Genomic DNA, 23,787 nt, shown 5'->3' on the forward strand with positions numbered 1-23,787 from the left:
AAACACCCAGCTGCTGCAATTAAATGTGCGAGCAAGGAATACTGAGGCACCTTAATCCTAATGCAATCTCGGGTACAGCATCCGTTTTAGGACATCCTCATTCCTCACTCCTCATCCCTGCTTCTCATCCATCATCCCTACTTCTCATCCATCATTCCTACTTCACTTCCATCATCCCTACTTCTCATCCATCATATATTATCCCTACTTCTCATCCATCATCCCTACTTCTCTTCCATCACCCCTACTTCTCATCCCTTTGTCTCATCCCTGCTTCTTATCCATCATCCCTACTTCTCATCCATCATCCCTGCTTCTCTTCCATCATCTCTATTTCTCTTCCATCATCCCTACTTCTCATCCATCATCCCTACTTCTCATCCATCATCCCTACTTCTCATCCATCATCCCTACTTCTCATCCATCATATATCATCCCTACTTCTCATCCATCATCCCTACTTCTCATCCATCATACATCATCCCTACTTCTCATCCATCACCCCTACTTCTCATCCATCATCCCTGCTTCTCTTCCATCATCCCTACTTCTCATCCATCATCCCTACTCCTCATCCCTGCTTCTCATCCATCATACATCATCCCTACTTCTCACTTCTCATCCATCATCCCTGGTTCTCATCCATCATCCCTACTTCTCATCCATCATCCCTACTTCTCATCCATCATCCCTGCTTCTCTTCCATCATCCCTACTCCTCATCCCTGGTTCTCATCCCTAATTCTCTTCCATCATCCCTACTTCTCATCCCTCATCCCTGCTTTTCATCCCTATTTATCATCCATCATTCCTACTTCTCATGCCTCAGCCATCATCCCTACTCCTCATCCATCATCCCTACTCCTCATTCCTCATCCCTCAATCATACCAACACATTTTCAATTTTGTGAAACACACCTTCACACTGATTGGTTAGGAACAGCCAATCATAGTTATGATAGAGAGCTGCATTCTTACAGCTCTGCTGGTTTGGGAAATACAAGGAGCCCACAGCTAGGGCCATAAATCAGCTCTTGGAGAAAGGGTTATACAGTTCATCTACAGTTCATCAAAATCTTTCTGGTTTCAGAAAAGGAAAAAAAACAGCTCTCAGAGATAAAAGCAGCCTCAGGTGTAAACATGTTATTTGTTACAAATAAAAAGCAGGCTCAGATTTAAACAATTTATTTGTTACAAATAAAAATTAAACCAGAAAGGATTTGGATGAATTGGATTGCACTGTCACCAGAGTTGATTTTAAAGATTTTGTTTCTACATATGAAACTGAAACCAGAAAGGTTTTCGGTTGAACTGTAGATGACATGTATAACCCTTTCTCCAAGAGCTGATTTATGGCCCAGGCTGTGCACTCCTTGTATTTCCCAAACCAGCAGAGCTTTCTGCAGAGGCCTGTGCAAACAGAAAAACACTGAGTTAAATAAAATGAAATATTGTGCAGCCTTGAATTCACTGGAAACAAACACACAGTTGCATTTCCTCTCCTCCCTCTTCACCCACCATGTGCAATGAGGAGGCTGTTTTTCATTGAAATAGAATGCAGCTCTCTCTCATAACTCTGATTGGCTGTTCCCAACCAATCAGTGTGAATGTGTGTTTCACAAAACTGAAAATGTGTTGGTATGACTGAGGGATGAGGAATGAGGAGTAGGGATGATGGATGAGGAGTAGGGATGATGGCTGAGGCATGAGAAGTAGGAATGATGGATGAGAAGTAAGGATGAGAAGCAGGGATGAGGAGTAGGGGTGATGGAAGAGAAGCAGGGATGATGGATGAGAAGTAGGGATGATGGGTGATGGATGAGAAGCAGGGATGATGGATGAGAAGTAGGGATGATGGATGAGAAGTAGGGATGATGGATGAGAAGTAGGGATGATGGATGAGAAGTGAGAAGTAGGATGATGTATGATGGATAAGAAGCAGGGATGAGGGATGAGGAGTAGGGATGATGGATGAGAAGTAGGGGTGATGGATGAGAAGTAGGGGTGATGGATGATGGATGAGAAGTAGGGATGATGGATGAGAAGTAGGGATGATATATGATGGATGAGAAGTAGGGATGATGGAAGAGAAATAGGGATGATGGAAGAGAAATAGGGATGATGGATGAGAAGTAGGGATGATGGATAAGAAGCAGGGATGAGAAGTAGGGGTGATGGAAGAGAAGTAGGGATGATGGATGAGAGGTAGGGATGATGGATGAGAAGCAGGGATGAGAAGTATGGATGAGGAGTGAGGAATGAGGATGTCCTAAAATGGATGCTGTACTCGGGGCTCTTTAATCCATTTACAGCGACTCCCTGCCCCCTCAGCTCACTCCTGCAGCTTTCTGCGTTGGTGACGGTTTTTTGTCTTCCTCCAGCTTTCTCATACGTGTCTTTTGCTCGCAGTAAATGCTTGAGGCAGAATAAGGTATGGTGCCCCGCACCAGAAACCACTGGCTCAAATTAAGCACAGCAGTCAACCTTTGCAAAGGACATTTTCCTGCATGGCAACATGTGGCGCTGCGTTTTTAGTAACTTTTGATCTGTTTGAGCTGGAGGCTTTTTTTTTTTTATATCTTCAGACTATGCAGCAGGTGGTGGATTATGTGGCATATGTGTCAAGTCCACAATTATGCAGAAACCGCCACGGCCTCAAAAACGCATAATTCCAGTGACCCTGTCTGCAGGAGTGACTTTGTAATGTTCCACGGGCAAGAGCTTGAGTGGCAGGAAGGGGGTCAACAAAGATTTAGTGGATTTCCTGTCTACTTACCCTGACCTCACCTGACTGACACTGGGAGCCGGTAAAGTTTTAATTACGCCTACGTAGTCAGGTGAATTCGCTACTTTTTGTGCAAAGTTCCTTTAATTTGCCCAATGCTGGTGCAGTTTAACTTCACCCCTACTTGTGCAACAGGCTTCTTTTGTTCCCAACTCTCTTGCACCCTGAAGCTACTGCATTTGAAGCACTAAAGGCACCTTTATAAAACACAGACGGTGCCCTTCTTGCACCCTGGTCCTACCGCTTTCAAAGCGCTTAATGCACCTACCTTTATAAAACACAGAGGTGCCGTTCTACTGAGCTGTAAGCGGACCTTTATTAAACACAGAAAATGCCTTTCCCCTCAAATATATATATATATATATATATATATATCACTGATATGAAAACAGGGGGAGAATGTCTATGCCTCTCGATTTCCCAAGGATATGTCAACCTGAACCTCTTTAGAAATAAATATTCAATGTTGTCAGTGGAATACCGGAAAGTTTCACTTAATATCGGTTCACACTTCCCCTCTGTCAGCGTCTTCCAGGTGCTATGGTGAAAATGGTGTTCTCTGCACTGCACACAGCCTTCTTTCATCACAGAATACCAGATGGGGCAGCGACCCCCACATATTTGTGCCTTCCCTTGTTCTTCTGATCAAACTGTGTTTTTTCATTGTGGAGAAACCAAAAACAAACACCCAGGTACACAATAGATACATACACCACACACAAACACACTCACTGGAGGCACACATATCCACACTCACACCACCACAGTACGAATAAACATGTTAACAATGAGCACTGTTCACAAAAGAGTCTTTGTTATAAGGCATTCTAGTTATTAGATTAACTCTAACTATCTGGTGTCACGTGGCCTTCAGGTCTGTCTTGGCCCTAGAACAGTGGCTCTTAACTTTTTGACTTCTATGGAATCTTAAGACCCCACTGAGTAATTCCTCAATGCCAATGCAATTTTGATAATTTGAATTGCAAAACAATACATTACAAAACAGACACTCGTGTTCACCAAATAAATATGCAAATCATAAAATGCTTTATTTAATTCACAAATATAAACAACATCGTTTTTTTTCATTTTAATGGGAATGTTGGAGCTTTTCTAAATTCAATTGAGATCACGAGTCTTCTCTTTAATGCACTTACACTGTTCCCATGAATCAATCTGACAATACTAGCTTAATTTGTACCCTCTAATTTCAAATTCCTTCACTTTTACAGAATGTTTTATAATTTATAATTGCATATTTGACTTCTTTATGTATATTCACTTTATTACTTGGCTAATATTTTCTAATTGTTTATGTTAGTGTATGAGAGGTCTTTTCAGGATTTGACAATACTTTGCTAACATTTTAAAGATTACTGACAAATGGCAATCGGTTCTGCTCTGAAGTATCAATAAAATTGTGAGATGTCTAAACCATTCTACTACACACTGAACTGTTAAGGAGCAAGGTACCTGCTGATCTATTGCCATAGAACTGTGTGGACACGAAAGAAGGACTGATCATCTGCCTAAAGTAACTCTCTAAATTAAGCAGTTGCCAGGTCAGGAGCAGGACTGGAACAATGCTAGAGGTGGAATAGAGTGCCGGCACTGTGAGGTAAGGGCCAGTAGTCCTCATCTGCAACCACTTGCGCAAATATCACTGGTAAACCATATCTGGATCTACACTCCCAACTGAAATGAAGTCTTTCTTTTATTTCTCCAGTGTGAGATGGGAAATATGTTTTCAAAACTGGAGGTCCTTTTCAGCTGGAAGGCGGTCTTGTGCTGCAGACTGAGGACTAGCCGGTTCTTGCAGAGCGTCTGTGCGGCCTCCTCGTTGCCCATGTGGTGTTGCACTAGCAGGCGCTGCAATAACAACTCGGATACCAGTTGTGCGTGGTATGCAGAAAACAAGCTTTCTGCCTCAACGGGTTCTTTTTGACGTATGCCGCAAGGTCCAACCATGTTAATGTTCACGCTGAAATACAGAGAAACCTCCCTCTGCAACACTACAGAGGGGAGGTTCAGGCAGGAACAAGAGGGATCTCTATGGACTGATGGGATGTAACTAACCACCACTGAAGTTTCTGTGAATTTGGTGGGTGGCATCAGGGACATCTTAAGGATTTGAAGGGCCCTGACCCAAACATATTTTGGGGTCCCCCGTTCAGAACACCTTAGAATTTATGGTCCATTTTCAGCTTTTTCGTGCCCTCTTTGGCCAGGTCACAGACAATGCACAGGCAAACTGGCTGAAATTCTAAATGTGTTTCCATCTAATACTCGGGCAGAGTGATGTGTATTTTCAATTATTGTATTGTAATATAGCAGCAGCTCACTAATATTCTTGCAAATAATGTCTACGACCCACTGCCATTTTTCATATATTAGGTCCTGCTTTGATCTAAAAGGATCTTTTTCTAAAGATGTTGTATGGTGTTGAAAAACAAACACAACATTTCTCTGCAAAATGTCTTTAATAGACTCCCTCACATTACCAGTATTAAAAAACAAATTAAAGGAAAATGTTATTTAAAACAATCTATGTTTAAAAATCATTCAAGGTCATCAGGACAGGATTGTGTGGATAACATACCCTGATCTATCAGGGCACCCCTTGAAGGCTGGTGTCCTAAGCCAGAGCCCACTTTAGCCATGGCTTAAGACATCTCACAGTGGCATAGCATTGGAGTCCTCTGACTCTAAGATCCAATGAGACAGAAGGTGATTTATCAAACAGTGAAGCTGCAGACGAGCCCTATTGTGCCAACAACAAAGAAGCTGCCATCTTGCCCTGAGCTAAAGCCTCAGACTGAAACAGCAGGGATGACAAATGACATCATCCTTATCTACCATGGGAGTGGGAGGTACACCATTGCCAAGCCTGTTCTAAAGATTTCCGATGATCTGCAGATTCTGGACTGCTTCCAGGTGTGACTTGGCTTCACTGAAGAGAAATCCATGAGTTCTTAGTGTTTGTGCACACCTGACCAACAGACTCCACTCCCTTGGAAAGAGAATACTCACAGATTAGCCAATTATCCAAGTAAGATTAGACTAGGAAACTTTTGGCAAGAAGAATACCCACCAGATGAGTTAACACCTTGGTAAAAACACTAGGGACCAGGGTCAGATCAAAAGGATGCACCAGGAACCCAGAACAGAAACGTTATTCCCAGGACACGGAATCAGATAAATCTTTGTGAACCTGGGTGCACATGAATATGAAAAATTAGTACATATGGTCTAGGGAAGCGGTGAACTCTACTGAAGCTACCAGTGGAAGATGTTCTGCCAAGTTAGCATCCCGAATAACACAAAAGTGTTAACATGTATTAGATCTAGAATTGTTTGAAAATCTCCTGAATCTTCTAAACTGCAAGTGCTACGGAATAAGAGTCAAATCCCTGCTCACTTTCATGCAATAGAATGATTCAAAGTTTGTGAATCAAATTGTGAATTCTGTGGAGAAGCCCTTGAAGTCACAGGGGGCAGTGTGGAACAGGTGTGGCATAAAAGAAGTCCTCTGTGGCTTCCTGGAATCTGATCTGATTACGTAAAGAACAAACGGGTCTGGCATAGCTTTCCCAGATTTCATAGAAGTCATGAAGCCCCTTCAATATTTTCTTGATATAGTCAGGGTTAGTGATGTGGGGGCTTAAGAGTTGTGATAAAAGCCTAGAACGAGGACTTGTTTGCTTAGGATGCACCCATGCCATGGCCCTTCCGATGAGAAGGATGGCCAGCTCTTTTAGATGGAGGCCCAAAAGATCTGGGGAATCCATATCCCCATCCTGCCTGAAGAACAAACTAGGAGAAAATAATTTGTGATCCTAAACTGAAATTGATAAAGTAATCGTGCTGTGAATCCTATCTATTTGCCTACGTGGAAGGAATGTGATTCATGAATGTCTTTGTAGAAGAGTCTAACTTCTAGGTACTAATTAAAATGTCTTGTCAGGCAGTTACCAAGGAATGTCTCACAACTTCTGAAGCACAGAGTCAGTAAAAAGAGATGTCATATAAAAATCTAATTACTTCCCCCATTGTAGAGAGGCCGGAAGGACAGTCCATGCCCCGCTGCACCTCCTCCACTCCAGCCTGAAAATCATGCAGGAGAGACTAGAATGAGTATGCTGCATGGACATTGGCTCTGACAAAAAAATATGGAAGCAGCTTTTGTCTATTGCTGCTATTTAGATATTTTAAGAGATTAGCGTTTGAGATGCCGAGCCCAGTGTAAGAGAATCCACTTTGCTGGCTGAAGGGGATCTCTTCTGGAAGATGATCAGTGGATATCTGCAGGCCAGGAAGCTTTGTAATAGCTTTATGTAATGGCAGAGATTCAGGTTTTTTTCTATGACAATGATTTAAAAAATAATCTTCATCTTGAGGAGTGGACGAAGAAGGAACATCAAGATTGTCTCAAAGATGTTGGATCACCTTGTTTAAATTAGCACTCTGTAGATATTTTCACCTTTGCACAATTTCTTTGGACAAATCAGTATCTGGGGAGACTTCCAATATTCTTTTCTTGGAACAATGGGGTTCTTCACAAGCTTTAAGAGCAGCCCGCACCACCTAGTTAATACGAGTCTGTAACATAGCCTCTGAGGCAGGCTTTGCTAACCAGATTGGGGGTAATGAGCTATTTAATCCCCTGAGGAATTTATTTCAAAATTATGTCGCGGGCTGGTCCATTTGCAGTGCTCAGTGCTAGAACCATGAAGAATCAGTGTCCCAATAGGCACAGGAGATCTCTTCTTGCATGTTCTGTTACCTAGACACAAAACTACTGTGGCCTGCCAGAAACTCACTGGACTATGCCATCTTAGAACCAGGCAGAAGTGGAGGTCACGAAATCACACATCATGTGCTAACACTTCTTAAACGCCCAGCGGAGGAAAGCAGAAGCCTTTACCCTAACTTGTGATTCAGAGGGAGGACCATTTTTGGTGACCTCCACCTAGATCTCTAGGTTTACTGAGCGGCATATCAGAAATGAAGTCCACTGAGCTAATAGAACGGTAAGCAACGAACAACTAAGGTGGGGCCACACAAAAACCCAGAGGGTGGCAGAGAAAGGCCATTACACAGCCATGCAGTATATGAATACATTTCATTTTCATATTAAATATGTATTACAGTATTGTGGATAAGGCAGGCAAAAAGAACAGGAGGAAGTGAGGATTGATTCCTGTTTTATACATACTTCACAAGAAGGGGTGGCGATCGTAAAGGGCCTAAACATACATAATGGTTAAAGAATGTTTTTATTTCGATAAGATAGGTAAAATCTATCCATGTAGTATGACAAACTTATGATGTAAAGACTGGACAAGGGACACAAAGTGGAGGGATACCTGAGGGTAAAGGCATGGTGGAGGAGCAAAAGTGGCACCGGGGTCTGGGGTGCCAAGAGCCCACGGCTCCCCAATTATTCTTTTTTTCTTTCAAAGCAATGGATTTGGGGGAGGGGGGCATTTTTCCTTGACTGCATTAGGGCCTATGGCAACCTTGCCATTCCGTTGCTCAAATGTAATCATCCTGTCTTATGCCCCTTGAATTGCAAGTGGTGAACATCTCTCAGAAATCCTCCCTTGTATTTATTTACTTATATGTAACTTCGCTCGACATGACCCAGGCCTCCTAGGTCATCAGAGCACTGTACGGAGAAACATCCACAGCCCCTTTTAATACTATATATGCCCATTCACCAAGGCCGGCCTTCATTCTGAGGCAGATTGTATGCCTAGAAGGCCGTGGAACCAATAAATAAGCCAAGATATAAGCCAGTCTATGAGGGGACTCTGCCACTTCGCGCTGTGGTACCCTCAGAGATGTTGGGAGTAGACAATTGGAGGAGTGTGGGTTTGCCACTGCAGCCACGCTATTAGAGTGACGCAATAGGTCTTGGATGGAGATGGTGTACATCACAGAGGGAACCGAGTCGGACTTGACCTATGAGGTAACAGGAAGTGTCCCGAGCGTCGCAGTGCCGGACCGGAAGTTACTTGCCTGGAGCCAGTGTCTTGTCAGAATATGGTAAAAGCTGAAGAATTCATAATTTGTCGTTGCCTAAGAAAGACTGACGGGTTAACGAAGAAGCAATCACTTACTAAATTACAGCAGAATAACTGGATATTCCCAACAGGCCAGTGACTCTGAAAGGCTGGGGCACAGCCAGTCCCTGCCAATACTGCCAGCCTGTATGGATGTAAACTGGCATAACACTGGGTGCCCCAGAAGACTGCCAGCTTATATTGGTTCTTTACTGATTGGGTGTGGGGTGGCTGTTCTGCATACCCAAAGAGAAAACGGACACACAAATGCTCTACGTCAGTAGTAAAACAAAAGTTTGTAATCTAAAAAGGGGAGCAAAATAGATTTTAAAAAGGAGGTAATAGTGCCAACAATGATAATCTGAATGGTCAACGCAAGCTATAAAAACACAATTTAATGACTTCAAATAAAGTCAGCCCTGCCTCTCGCTCATCACGGAGTATAGAATATACTTAGAGCCAGTGCTTTAAATGTGCCGGTACTCACCGGTACTAAGTACCGGCACTTTTGAATTTCCTGCCCTTAAGTACCGGAACTTCTCCATGGCCAAAGAGAGTACCCGGACTCTCAAGGCAAACTCAATCAAATCGGTGTCTCAGAAAGAAGCGCAAAACAGCAGAAAAACAAGTCGGCCCGTTTTCGTGCAGCACTCTGATAATCAAGTGCTAATCTACCATTAGACTGTGCTAAGTAAGCAGCGGCCCCATGCCTTGATTCATAGCTGTCAGGGAGTTTGGGAGGGGCCCAAGTCACACTGTGACTATTAACACAGTGTCCAGTCAGGCTCAATGGAGTCAATAGCGCTGTAGATGTGTAAGTAGAGCCATCTAACAGCCATACATCGTAATTGAGGTAAATCTAAGTGAAGGCTTCCTGCTGTACAGCAGAGTATGCCAGCACTTGTTTGGTGCCATGGTGAGGAAGAAGGTGGTGATAGTAACTCTGTGGCAGAGTGGGTGGAAATCCAGGTTTAGTAATGTGGACAGACATCAGCTTATGTAAGCGTTTCTAAAAAGATGATGGTGCTTCCTTTCATTGTAGCGCTCATTTTCATGCCCAGACAATATTGCTAAAGGATTTTTCCCTCAATAACAAAATGAACCATGTCAACATTGGGTGATGCCAAGCTTTCAAAGCTAGGATGTGGTTACATTCATGCAGTGTCCTGAGTAGGCATATCTTTGAAGGCTAAAAGTTGGCTCATGGGATCTGGAACCCGCAGGAGTGAAGGTCGGGCGTGAATTCAGTCACAGACATGTTTTCTTTTTCAATCTGCAATCTAGAAGTAATGTATTAGGAGTTTTCATCAGGCATCCCTTTAAATGTGTACATTTTGTTGTTTAATGTCCCCTAGAAGTTCGTTCAAAACCAAGGTCTCTTTACTGGAATCTACAACTTCTATGAAAAAACATCCATTGCCATACTTTGTCAAGGGTGTGATGCTGGTGGGTGTGCAAGAATGAAATTACATTTCATCTTAATGCCAAAAGAGAGACAATGCCACTGGCTAATGTAAGGGTCATAGAGTGGAGTAACATGCTGAAAGACAACGTGGTTGATGTAAGGTGGTTTGAAGTTTTTGAGCACTGAGTACTATAGATCTATTATAATGCTATAAACAGATAAGGCTGTTTTTAAATAGAATGAGATTATGGAGTCTAATTTTCAAGGTTTCTTTCTTAAAAGTGACCAGTGGCGGCTGCCATGTATTTAGATTGGGGGGACGGGCAAAATACATGTAGCATTCAAATAATCGTAATAAAAAAAAGGAAATGGCACTTACCTTCCTCACTTGCAATAAACGTCCTCCTCGCTCCGGTGTCTTCTCTCCTTGAAGCTCTGGACCCAGGAAAGTACACTACTCAGTCCTGGTGTGCTTTCATGCTGTTAAGCAGCATGAGAGAAGTGTCAGCATTGGAGGGAGCGGCCTCTCTCAGCACTCTTAAGAGCACTGGAGGCGTGTGCTTTCTCTAACTCAGCGTCTTAAGACAGCTTGGTTAGAGAAGTTTAAAATGCCCATGTCAAACTGGCTGTTGCAAGATTGCCAGCCAAAGGGACATGCGCACTTTAAGCATAAGCGCAGAGCTCCCTGCTGCCACTCAGCAGCAATTGCCCTGCCCTGTCCTGAAACTCGGTTCAGGGTGGGTTGTTGAAAAATAAAATGGTGATGAATAAACTTTATTACCATTTTATTTTTCAGCTGCTCTGGTTCATTTTTACAGTGGGGTGACGCTCCTCCGCTTTCATGGAGGTGCCGCTCCTGAAAGTGACCATACTATACATTACTCCACAATGTAAACATTCAAAATGTCCTTCATGTGCCTTGCACAGAAGCAATCTATCCACATATAAAATTCAAAAGATAATATTAAATGCACCCTTTTGTATAAAAAAAAGGACAAATGAAATACTTAAAAGATACCAAAAATGCATCTATATAATTATGCTCATCTGCACACCAAGAAAATCGCAATCAAATTAAATATGTGCTTCTGACCACGCCCCTTAGCACCACCCATAGCCCCGCCCCCAAGCCCTACCCCTAACCCACAACTCAATTTGGTGAGTACCTGCACTTATTTTTTTCCATTTTAAGCACTGCTTAGAGCGGTAAATACATAGAAATAACCGACCGGTACTCGTAAAGATTTACATAAATATGTATGTTTGCGTGGTTTTGTAAAGTAAAGTTCTATAAAAAAAGAATCCATGAACCTTTAGGAAGGGATGCTTGTAGATGTGAGTATTAAACTATGGAGTACAAACCTTGTGATGGCGGGCTGGGAGACCGGTAACAGACCGCCTGCCAGGGAGGTATCACTGCTGCTGGCGCTCGAGCTGCTGTACTCATCGGAGTCTCGGAGACCGGAAGTTTTTGCCCCCGGTCTCTCCTGCTGCATTGTCCCACGGCGATATCTTCGGATGCCCCCCTCCCCTCCAATGACCAGGAAGGCCTAGTTTCGCTTCCATGATCTAAGGCTGTGTAACAATCACACCGTAAGGGGCTTTCCTTATATGGCTAAACCTTTGCAGCCCCCCAAGATGCGTGTTGCATCTCTCTCCTGACGTCATCAGGACAAGCTAGGAGATGCGCCCGTCCTAGGATCTTGGGATTGGCCGAGACAGCTCATCTGCTGGCAGTGATGTCACAATGGAGCAGGCCTATTAGCTGCCCACTCACGGACTGGGATGCTGTCCAGCGGGAAGGACGTGGGGTATGTATTTTCTTAAAACCATCTTTAAAGATATTCTCAATTCTGCTCACATCCAGAACCTTCTAGAAGATCGTTAAGCGATAGTTACATTTAGTTGATGGCCTAAAGGACGCGAGCTGCCCTACAGGTTCTTTAGTGAGGTTATATTTCACTGAAGAACTTGTAAGACAGCTTGCGTCCGTTTGGCCATCAATTAAATGTAAATATCCCTTTATGATTCTTTTGAGAGTGCCCCCAAGTAGAGCTAGGCAGGCCTCCCAGTGAGGCATTTGGGAGCGATAGATGGGAGTCATTCTCATCTGTTCTACAAATTCAGATAATAGTGACAGATTATGAGGTCTCACACGATTCCAGACCTGATCCCCTGCCATTTAAGTGAGAGGGGATCACTGTGCCAAGTGGGCAAGGGTGGGAGGGTAAGCGACGGAAATGAACACTCAACGTCTCAAACAGTTGCGGGCATTATTTACACTCAGGCACTTGGGAAAGAGAGAGACAGACGTGGCTCACAAAAAATGAAACATGACAATACCAATGCTCATGATTGCACCATGGTAAGTGCACTTGGGATAAACCAATTTTAGGATGGCTGGCCTGGTGTGTGGTGGACACCTACGGTGTTGACACCTCATACAAGGTCCAGGCCACCCCTATTACTTAGTGTTACAGTGTCTAGGAGGCCAAGGCTCTCTAGTGGTAGATGTGGTGAGCAGTCAAGACGTATCTAGGAGGAGTATAAAGCACTTGCAATACCACAGTAGTCACACAGTAACTTATCACACATGAAAGGAACCACACAGTGTTGGAAAAATAAAGGTACTTTATTATAGTAACACTGAACTAGAGTACTGTAGGCTCACCCTGACTGGAGGTTAAGTAAGCACCAAGTATACAAAGGTAAATAATAGGAATTAACATAGAATACTTAGAAAATAACAAGAAATAGGAAGGTCCCTATAGTGGGGCCAAACCATATACCAAAATAGTGGAATGCGAATATGGGACCCCCACCAATAGATTTGGAGTAGTTAGCCAAGAGCTGGGAGTTAGTGGAACCCCAAGAGTTAAGTATCTGGAAGACCCCAGCAGCCAGGAGAGGCGAAGTAAGTTACCTGGTCATCCCACAGGTTAACAAGGGGACTTGCAACAAGGATATTGCAAAGACGGGACCAGTCCAGTGGAACCCAACAGTGGATTCCTGATAAAGAGGACCTACAAAAGAAAGGGACATAGTCCAGTCCACGCAGGAGTGTCCAGGTGGGGCAGGAGCCAATGGCCACCCTTCTGTGGATGAAGATCCCAGTTGACGGTGGATGATGAAGGCCAGCTGTGGCATCCAGGTGCTGCAGAGGAGTCCTTGAAGTCATTGAGGAGCTGTCCCACGACGGTTGCCAATTTGTAGACAGGTCAATGGTCAGGAGGACCACCAACAAGCATAGGCAAATCGGAGCAGAAGAGGACTTGCAGAGCTAAAGAGGGCCAGCAAGGTCCTGGGGACTCTACCCTTGGAGGGGAGTCAGGGCTGACCCTCAGAAGACTCGAGCACCAACAAAAAGCAGTTGTAACCCCCACAGGCAACACACTGGCAGCAGGCACAGTAAGTTGCACTGAGGCACAGTCAGCACAACTGGGAGGAGTCCCATGTCGCTGGAGCAGTAGCAAAGAGACTGCAGGAGTGAAGTGCTGGAAGCCGGGAATACCTGGAGCCTGAAGATCTTTCAGAGCAGGAGTCAACAAGCCTTGGTTGCTGCAAGAGTCACGGTGCACAGCGGTTCAGTTCTGTAGGGGGAAGCGAGGTCGGTTTAGGCGCATAGAGAGCGCCCGCCTTTGATGCAAGCCTGACTATAAGGGGACGCTCCCTCTCCTGGACACCGGAGGCTAGTAGCCTCTTGTGATAGGGTCCTCCCCAGGTATTCCCTCGGCAAGGTAGGCCCCCCACCCATCCGGGTGACACTTATTAATTCTACTTAATTGCTGTTATATTCAACGCTCACCAAGCATGTATAGCAGGGATCCTTCGCCCTGATGAATGCCCCGAGACCTTCCAAAGCTCTATTTTGAGGGCAGAAACATGTCGGCTTCTTCCTTTTAGTAAGGAGACCCAGTGAGTCATTGCTCTCACTTTGGTGTCCCAGTCTTCTTTTTAATCACATCAAACAGAACCTCCTATTAAAATACTTATATGGGTATCTGTTTAGGTGTTTTTATTTCCTAGTCTAGCTGGATCCCTTTTCCAGACCCAGAATTGATTTACGCACTCCCTCCTGTTCCTTTAACAGTGAGGTTGAGTCCGCCCAGGTGGCATTGTCCTACCTGGGTGGGGCTAGGTGGTCATATGATGAAGCATGACACCATAGAGTGTGTGAGACCACCTAGTCCGTAAAGGAAATTCCCCCTCATTCCATACACCTAAGTCCACCCTTGTCTCGCCTCTAGTTGAGGATCACGAGGGGCGTAGTGCTACAAGTGATACACTACTGACCTGCCCTCGTTACAAGAACCCCGTACTCCCAATTGTGTTTCTGTGTTGGTTTTTGGGCGTTGAGTACGGCTGTGTGCTCCATCTACCCCCCCACTCCCATAATTTCTCTCTCTCTGTGTTTTGGAAGCAAGGGTTCACCATCTCCCAAGCTGGACAGAAGGCAGAGAGGACCCAGATGACTACTCAAAACAACCACCACCTGTCTTGGAGAATCTTCGCAGATCCAGTGGACAGAAGATTGCAGCAGCGGGACGTTGTTGCCTTCGGTGCTTTCAGATGCAGGGGAGTGACTCCTTCACTCCAAGGAAGAGTCTTTCTTGCTTCTTTGGTGCAGCTGATGTCTCGCTGACCCCAGAGGATGCACAACCGGGAAAATGTTGCAGGTTGCTGACAGGAGCTGCAGAAACAATGTTGCAAGGTGAGCTCTTCTCAGGGTTGCAGTCTTTCTTGGTTCCTATGAAGTCCAGCAGCGGTTTCAGTGACTAGTAGCAGAAGAGATCAATGCAGAGGAGTCCTGGTGGAGGCTTGCATGCCGAATCTGGGGACCCACCCTCAAGGAAGTCCCCAAATAACCCAAAAAGGGGCTTGGTCACTGTCTGTGGTGACCAACTATCAGAAGGGGTCACTGACGTCAGCTAGCTAGCTGACCACTCAGATGCTCCCAGGGACCTCTGCACATCTTGTTTTCAAGATCGCAGAATCAAGTGGCCACCCGGAGGAGCTCTAGGCGCCACCCCTGGGGTGGTGATTGACAGGGGAGTGGTCACTCCTCATTTCTTTGTGTAGTTCCATGCCAGTGCAGGGACCAGGGGTCCCTGGACTGGTGCAAACCGTATTATGCAAGAAGGGCACCAAATGTGCCCTTCAAAGCAGTTTGGTGGCAAGGAAGGCTACCCATGTCCAGCCCAGTAACACCTATTTCCAAGTGAGAGGGTGTTGCATCCCCTCTCCCACAGGAAATCATTTGTTGTGCCTTCCTCTATTTGAGCTGGTCAAGCAGCAGGAGGGTAGAAACCTGTCTGAGGGTCTGCAGCAGCATGGGCTGCTCGCAAACCCCGGAAAACTGGTGGGAGCAATATGGGGGGAGGGGAGGTCCTCCAAGGAGCCCCCAGAGTGCATGGAATCATGCCACCAATACTGGCATCAGTATTGGGGTAAGATTCTAATATATTTGATACCAAATATTCCTAGGTTCGGAGTTACCATTATGTAGCTGGACCACAGGTCAGTATACTGGTAAAACGGCTTCCCCACACTTAAGCCCAGGGAATTGTGACTGAAATTCGAAGGGGCACCTCTGCTCATTCAGAGGTGCCCTCACACACACAGGGATCTGCACCCTGCTTTTTGGGGTTGAAAGGGCCTACTTACAGGGTGACTTACAATGACCTGGTGTAGTGACCAGTTGTGAAAGGGTGCATGCACCTTTTCACGCAGGCTGCAATGGCAGGCCTGTAGACACATTTTGCATGGCCCCCCAGGGTGGCTTAATATATGCTGCAGCCCATGGGAGACTCCTGTTGTACCAACGCCCTGGGCGCCTAGCTACCATCTATCAGGGACTTATAGAGGTACACCAGTATGCCAATTGTGGGGTTTACAAAGTACCAAGACAACCAAATTTGGAGGAGGAGAGCACAATCACTGGGGTCCTGGTTAGCAGGATCCCTGTGAAAACAGTCTAAGCATACTGACAGCAAGCAAAACGTGGGGGTAACCATGCCAAAAAGAGGACACTTTCCTACACCAGTGCACTCCCCTGTACTCACTTCAAACCACACCACTTCCATTGTTTTATCTCCTCCACTCAGTACTGATAAAGTGGTTCTTTTAGACCTCCTTTGCCCCAGTTGGTTCACACTCTGCTCTTTTCTACCCCTTTGTTGCTTTGCTCTATTACCCCTATCCTTGCCTTGTCCCAGAGCGTAAATCCATGTGACCTAATGTAGGGCGGGGGGCAAAATTGTGTCATCATTGGCATAACGAACTATGCTGAAAAGTCAGGTTACCAATAAGTGAGAGTGAAAAGAAAATGAGTAGTAGGTCCACTAACATTGCTCGCTGACTGCTGCTGTTGGTTTCCAGGAGCTCCCACAAGGGTAAACTCTAAGGTAAGAGACCTTCAGATGAGGCGGGAGGAGATGGGTTTTAGGGTTTGTAAGAATGGCAACGAGATGTAATTATGGGCACTATGGTATCACCAGGTGAACTCAAGAGGTCTGTGCCCTTCTGCTAAGAGTGGGTGGTTGTCCTCCACTGAGCAGCGCAGACCGGATGTGAACAAAGAGATTGTGTGAAGGAATGGTTCCTTCTCCACCTGACTAGTAAGTGTGTGCTGATGAGCTATGCATCCTGAGATAATCTGAAGTCCTAGAAGAGCTGTGAGACAGTGATTCTGTTACTTATTGGTAATCTCATCCTGATTCGTAGTCCTCCTCATCCCAGTTTTTACAGTTTGGGGTGATCCCCACTCCAACAGGTAGTTTAACCACACAGTAGGTCCGAAGGTTCTTTAACACAAATTTCTTCTGTGTCCTCTATTATTGCTCTTCCCCCACCACGTCCTGTACCTTACAAGTACTTTTTATCTGGGGTGCAACAAGGAGGGGGGTGGGGTTTTGGATTTGGATGAGAAAGATACAAATCGAGGTAATAAAGATTACCGGTAAGTAATTGAATCATTACCTCCTCCTCTCCATCCTCCTCGCCCCAGTCCTACCAGTTTGAGGATTTACAAAATTAATAAATTGCATCAACAATAAAAGTGGCAGAAACAATTTAATATGAATTCCAACAATTACTTCTGAAATCAGATCCAAAATTATCCTCAGATGTACAAGCCAAATCAAGTCTGTAATGTAAATAGTAGCTGCTCGACATACGTCCAGGAAAGAGACACCACCTACCACTGCCCAGGAGGCTGACACAGGCCTAAGTGCTTAGCTCCCCACCTGACATAAGGGTCTTAGAAATAACTTGCCTGACCTGCTGCATTTTTGTTCTATACCATTGATTTTTTAATTCTTTGGACTGCCCTATAAGATGAACAATAATCTTTTGTGCAATCTAGATAAATGGTCATCTTTTCACACCCAGAGATGATGGGACACTTGAAGTGGAATCATAAAACACAGGGAGAATACTTTAGTGTGCCCGCTGAAAATGAGATTTAACCTTTTCTGTAGGAAAACATGCAACGTCTGCTTGCTCTAAAGGCTCAAAAGGATTTTGTTGTAAACCTTAAGTAGAGAAAGGTCTCACGTTGGCACTGGACTATTAACCTCTTGCCTCTTTAACCTAACACTCTTCAACAGGCTAATCACCAACAGAAACATTTTTAGAGAGTCTTCCCTCACTTTATGAGCTCCGATCACTGCCATTGTGCCTCCAGGGGTGAGGAAGCTAAGTCCTTTACAAAACCTTCCTTTAGAAATTCAAGAATTTTAAATAGATCTATTGATGATGCTTCTAGACCGTCAGAAACGCGCCATCTATGGAAGGAAGACCAATGCTTCTTATAAGAAAGTAAGGTTGAAGTCTCCTCGAAAACCTGAATATCTAAGGCAACTCACTCTGAATAGCCTGTCTTTCCCATGACTACCCTCTCAAGAATCAGGCCAACAGCCTGACTTGCATGATTTGTAGAACAGGAAACAGAGGAGACTGAAGAGGAGAAGGATGTGTTGAGAGATGAAGAAAACTGCCTTTGGACATGCTCATCAGAAGAACAAACCATGGCCGTCGAAGCCAAAAAGGGGCCACCAGTAATACTGTGCTCCTCTCTTTCTGAATTCCTCGGAAGCACTCTGAGGAGAGAAATCAGCGGGAAGGCATGCAGATTGCCCTGAGGTCAAGGAACTGAAAGACCATCCGCATGCCCAAACCTGAGGGCACCAAACCTCAGAGCAAAATATTGGGACCACTGCATTGTAGTTTGATGCAAACTCCATTCAACGTGTCCTGAAGTGGGTCCATGTTCACCCGAGCCGACAGATGGGATGACACTAAGGGCGAAAAATTCCAGCTCAGGCCGTTCACCCAAAAATTCAAATGACCCTGGATTTAAACTGCTCCAAATGCTAGAAGAGGGACTTTGCCTAGGCAAAAATGTGATCCAGTTCATTGCTCTTCCTGCCACCTTGGTGGTTGAGGTAGCACCTCATGACCTGATTGTCTGTTCTTACTAAGACATTAGTTCCCTCTAAATGAAGGGCAAACACCTAGACTGTCCACCACACTGCTGACAATTCTCTCCTCTAGGATGAATAGAGACTCTCTTCATGTAAATAGAGACCCTTTATTTTAATCTCTCCCAGTGTTGCACCCCAACTCCAGAGACTGGGGTCTGTTGTTAAGAGGAGTGGTATCGGATACTCCATGGTACGCCTGCTGACAAATTGTTCTCCACCATCCATCAATTCAACTTCTGAGACATCCCAGGAATTACTAGACTCAGCACTTTGTAGTCCTGTGTGGTTGGAGACCACTCAGTCAGAATATGGTTCACCATCGACTTCAGATGATATAGAGCCCAGGATACTATTGCTGTTGTGTCTGCCAATAGTCTCCGGATTTTTAACCACACTCAAGCTATTGCCGCTTTCTGGGTCAAAAGCCGAGAGATGTTGCAGCGGATTGCTGCCATTCTTAGTGGAGGCAGGAAGACGTGGCCCAAGCGTGTTGTTATGGGCGCCAATAAATTTGCGAGAGGTGGAGGCTGGACTACTGGTAATTGATAATAAAACCTGTTTGACTCAGAACTCTGATCACCAAATCCATGTTTTATGGGTCCTTGAAAAGAAAGGAAGCAGAAAGCAATCGGTTATCAAGATATGGGCCAGTCCAAAAGGCAAGGGAGAGACATTCTGAATGTCTCTATTGAACATATATGTTCAGGTTTCTTAAGTTGCTTCTGAAGTTTAGAACATGTCTTAGTGTTCTTTCAGAGTGGTGAACCAAAAATAGGACCAAATAAAATTAATTTCCCTTCTGATTTACCACCACCGGAATGACTGCTTTCTTCTTTATAAGAGCTTGAAACCCTAGTCATATTGCATGAGCTTTTGACTCCTCTTTGGCCGGGGTAAGTCTAAAGTACGTTGAGGGGGCTCTTGGACAAAGGGAATTCGATATCTGATTTTCATTACCTGGAGCACCCATTGGTCCTTGATGCAGGCTTTCCATTGCTAATAGCAAAAAAAGTTGTAACCTTGCCTCAGCTTCCGAATAGTAATTTCTAGGACTAATCCTGCATATTGGAAATGTTAAGTTTGTTTTTGTACCCAAATGTACCACCATCACCCACCATGGGCCCAGCCACGAAAGAGAATGGGACATTTTGTTCTGCAAATTTTAAGGAGGACGCTTGAAAATAAATTCCCAGAAATCAGCTTCAAAGGTTTGAGAACCTTTCTCTATTCTGCTACCATATGCACCACCTTCATCCAGTTCATTGTAGGAGAAAGGAGCTTTTGAATAAGATTTCCTTGACTGGACTCTAGTTTCCACTACTTCATCCATAGCAACCTATGGCCAGCTACTGTAGCACCCGCTGCAGCCATTTACAGGCTATCAAAAGAGACATCTGAGAGGAATTTGGATAACAGTTCCATATTCGCCAAGACACAAGAAGGGTCCTGATTCCCTTGCGGTCATACAGGGACTGAACATTTTTGAGGAAATTTTGGGTAGTACAAAATTAGAGGCTACATAGAGCTTTTAACCGTAGTCTCCACCTTTTTATTCACCACATCGGTGGTGAATTGCAATTAAAACCCATCATCTTGCTGTTCTTTTTTCTTCAAGGCCCAGGGTTTCTCTAATATGAACCAGAAGACCTGTAATTGTGATGTTTGTATAAATTTGCCTTTCTAATTTTCGTCAGGATCATCATCCTGTTCTCTAGAACACTTTGTCAGGGTTTCTGCTAGAGCAGAATCTACATATTCCTTAATTAAACACTGGAGATCAGTGTAGGAGATTGGGAGTATGTCCTCCTCTTCCTCCTCAACATTCTGCAGCTCCACAAATTGCAGCTTCAAATGATCTTTTTCCCCTACACACAGACAGGAAAAACACACTCTTAGTAATGAGATTTCGCCTCTTGCGAGAGCTCATTGCTAAGAAATAGTGCTGCCTGCTGAAAATGAATGCATGCACACTTGAACACTGGTGATGGGTGGGATCAATGCTGTGCAACTTCAGAATGGTCCAGCCCTGATGCAGCTTTGCTCCCCGCCGCAGCCCATCACACATGGGCAGGGAGCTCATCAGAGACCAGTGCACCACTTTAACCACTGTGCCCAGCAACTGCGGTACTAGAAGGTAGCAACATGCTTCATAAATAATAAAACAAAGCACAGCATGGCTCACCTCACCTGTCAAAGGACAGGAAAAAACACAGGAAATGGTGGAAGGAACATATTTAGGGGACATGATGTATTTAGACAAAATATCAGAAAAAAATATTGTGTGGACAAAATATTGCGTCAAGAATATTGAGGACAAAAATATTGCGAAGGTAGGTTTCTATGGGTGAGCAAAGTTATACTTTATATAAGTCTGCATATGTATACCATGACAATATATACATCATAAGGGTATGTAAATGTGGAGTTAAGAATAGTAAATCTATACCTACATGTTTGCACTTGCCTTCTCGATATTTTGATCTATGATATTTTTGATATTATATTCTGTATGCAGGATATCTTTGTTACATATAATGTGCCAGTGATCCAACATAGACACAGAGAAATTTCTGTATAAAGGATCTTCAGTCTTACTACGTGCTTTAACTTCCTGTCAGAGGCGGAAGTGCCCCAAACTGTAGGGACTGCAACAAGGAGGATGGCGATGAGGAGATAATTAACTATGCACATTGAGTGGATGATTACTGTAAGGTGATTCACCAAATGATTGGACCCAAGTGTTTATTAACTCATTGAGACATTATCTGAGGGGCAGGAGGCAGGTGGGAGCCTGGCATGTTCTCCACTCAGCTGTGCAATACAGCCGGGTAGAGAACATGCAAGTGCGCATGTCTGTTTGGCCGGCCCAGGATGGCCCACCAAGCAGATATGCGCACTTTGTGCAGCAAAAACCCTCCTCTGGCCCCTCCTTCCAGCCCAGTCCCGCCCCTTACTCCCAGGAAAAAAAAATGATAATAACATTGCGTTATTATCATTTTAATCAAGTGGGGCGATGCTCCTCCGCCTTAGCGGAGAAGCCACCCCTGCCTGGGGGAACACAAAACCTTGCACTAGAGGTGCAAAGAGCACCACATCGAAGGAAAGATACCCCTCCTAGATCTCATAGCTTGGTGGGAAGCAGGATTTATTTCATCTTTCCTAAGACGGCCAGCCTACTTGTTAGAAGGAGTAGAGAAGATGAAATCAGCGGGTGGGTACATATTTTGTGGGGACCGTAAGGATTCTGTGTCTTTGTGAGAGACACTCTACTAAGGGAAGTTACTAACCAGTGCAAGTGGGGCCCATCAGTGGCGTAACAAAGGCCCCGCAGCCCCCGCGGTGCAGGGGCCTAAGAGCTCCAGGGTGCCCCTTCAGCACAGTGCCCTAGCCTGAGAGCTCCTGAGTGAGTCCAAAGGGGGGGCGTGTACCTTGCTGTGGGGCTGACTCTAGTTTTGTTATGCCACTGGGGCCCACAAGCACTCATTTTTGGATTGGAGACCAGCACACATTTTCCTCAAGAGCAAGAGAAAAAACACAACAGGGTGAAAGATGGAAAACAATGACAAAGGGAGAAATGAGGGATGAAAAAGAAACTTCAAGAGTGAGATAAATAGGAAGTGTTTGAACATGGATTAAAGAGGAATGAGGTGGAATCAAGACTACATAGCTTTGGTATTCTGCAACAGCTTCGGGCCCATTATTTATTCTTTTTACAAATTAAGCTAGAGCTCTGTCAGTTTAAACAGTGAGTTACATGTTCAGGACTGACATCTGCTGTGACCCCCAGGTTACAAAATCCTGATCCTTGCATGGCCAATTTAACCTTTCATTCTTATGAGGATGGGAACTTGACCACCATTAAAACGAATAATTGAAACAACTGTTATTTACAACACTAAGATGTGGCAACACTGATTAAAAAACTACGTTATTACTGTTTATTAGGAGGAAGTGGATACTATAATGAAACAAAGTTATTAATGTTTATTAGGAGGAAGCGGACACTGTAATGAAACAAAGTTATTAATGTTTATTAGGAGGAAGCGGTGTTATTTGGCAGGAGTTCATGGAGCAGATTGACTAGTAACTGAACACCACGCAATACAGCAGGCTGCAGATGGGAATATAAAGATGGTCGTGTCATGCACCGGGGGGAATACATGAGACGATCTTGGCACAAAGGCCATAGAGATGGTATACGTAAAGCTTAGCTACGTAGGTTTGTCTTAGGCCATAAATCACAGTATCATTCATATGCAGACCTCATTTTTTGGAGTACAGTCTAACTTACTATGCATGACACCAATATGTTATTGTACAGTCTCTTGCACTGGGTCTTATACTCATGCCTCAGAAAACACACTCACTCATTGGGTGTGAGTATTGCGTCTTGGAGCACATTGTCTCATTAGTTTGAGTTTCACCCCATGGTGCACAGTCTATTTAATTGGATGTGAGGCTCATACCTTGGAGTGCAGTCTTACTCATCAGGGGTTTGTTTCATCTCTAAGTGCACAATGCTGTACGCTGAGTGTGCATCATATATTTCGAGAAGGTCTCACTCACTGGGTCTGAGTCTCACCATTTAATCTCACTCATTTGGTATGAGTCTCACACCATAGTGCACAGTCTCACTCATTTGGTGTGATTCCCTCACATTACAAACCAAATTCTCACACATGGGGTGTGAGTCTTCTTGGTGCGCAGTCTCTCTCTTTGACCATTCTCAATGGTCCCAATGACACTGTTTTGCATCAGTGACTTTGGGGCAACACATCTCACATCTTACCTTGTGGACTTTTGGTCTTGAGATCTCTAAAGAGGCCCTGTCTGTGCCCGGGGTGGCTATATAGTTACCCGTGGAGGGGCATGAGTTTAACAGCAAAATGGATTCCAAAAGACACTTTTGATTGAACCCAGTGTCTCATAGTGGTGTGTCTGCTGAAAAAATTGTAATAGCCACCCCTTCGGTTAGCACCCTGATTAGAACTGAGAGGCTAAGTAGTGAAGAATGAAAAGAAAGTGGGAATGTGAGATTTTTAAAGTTTGC

The 23,787-nt window shown here is 44.5% G+C and overlaps 1 protein-coding gene across 1 annotated transcript in view; it reads right to left on the reverse strand.

The window, feature by feature from the left end:
• The window catches only part of LOC138246855 (SUN domain-containing protein 3-like), a 73,486-nt gene extending 61,570 nt beyond the window's left edge, over positions 1-11,916 (reverse strand). The window contains exon 1 of the mRNA XM_069201610.1: positions 11,617-11,916. Coding sequence (XP_069057711.1) covers positions 11,617-11,750 — 134 coding nt within the window. The 5' untranslated portion in view covers positions 11,751-11,916. The remainder of the gene's footprint in view (positions 1-11,616) is intronic.
• Positions 11,917-23,787: the final 11,871 nt, after the last annotated feature.

This window comes from Pleurodeles waltl, chromosome 7 (assembly GCF_031143425.1).
Source record: "Pleurodeles waltl isolate 20211129_DDA chromosome 7, aPleWal1.hap1.20221129, whole genome shotgun sequence".
NCBI classification, from domain to species: domain Eukaryota; kingdom Metazoa; phylum Chordata; class Amphibia; order Caudata; family Salamandridae; genus Pleurodeles; species Pleurodeles waltl.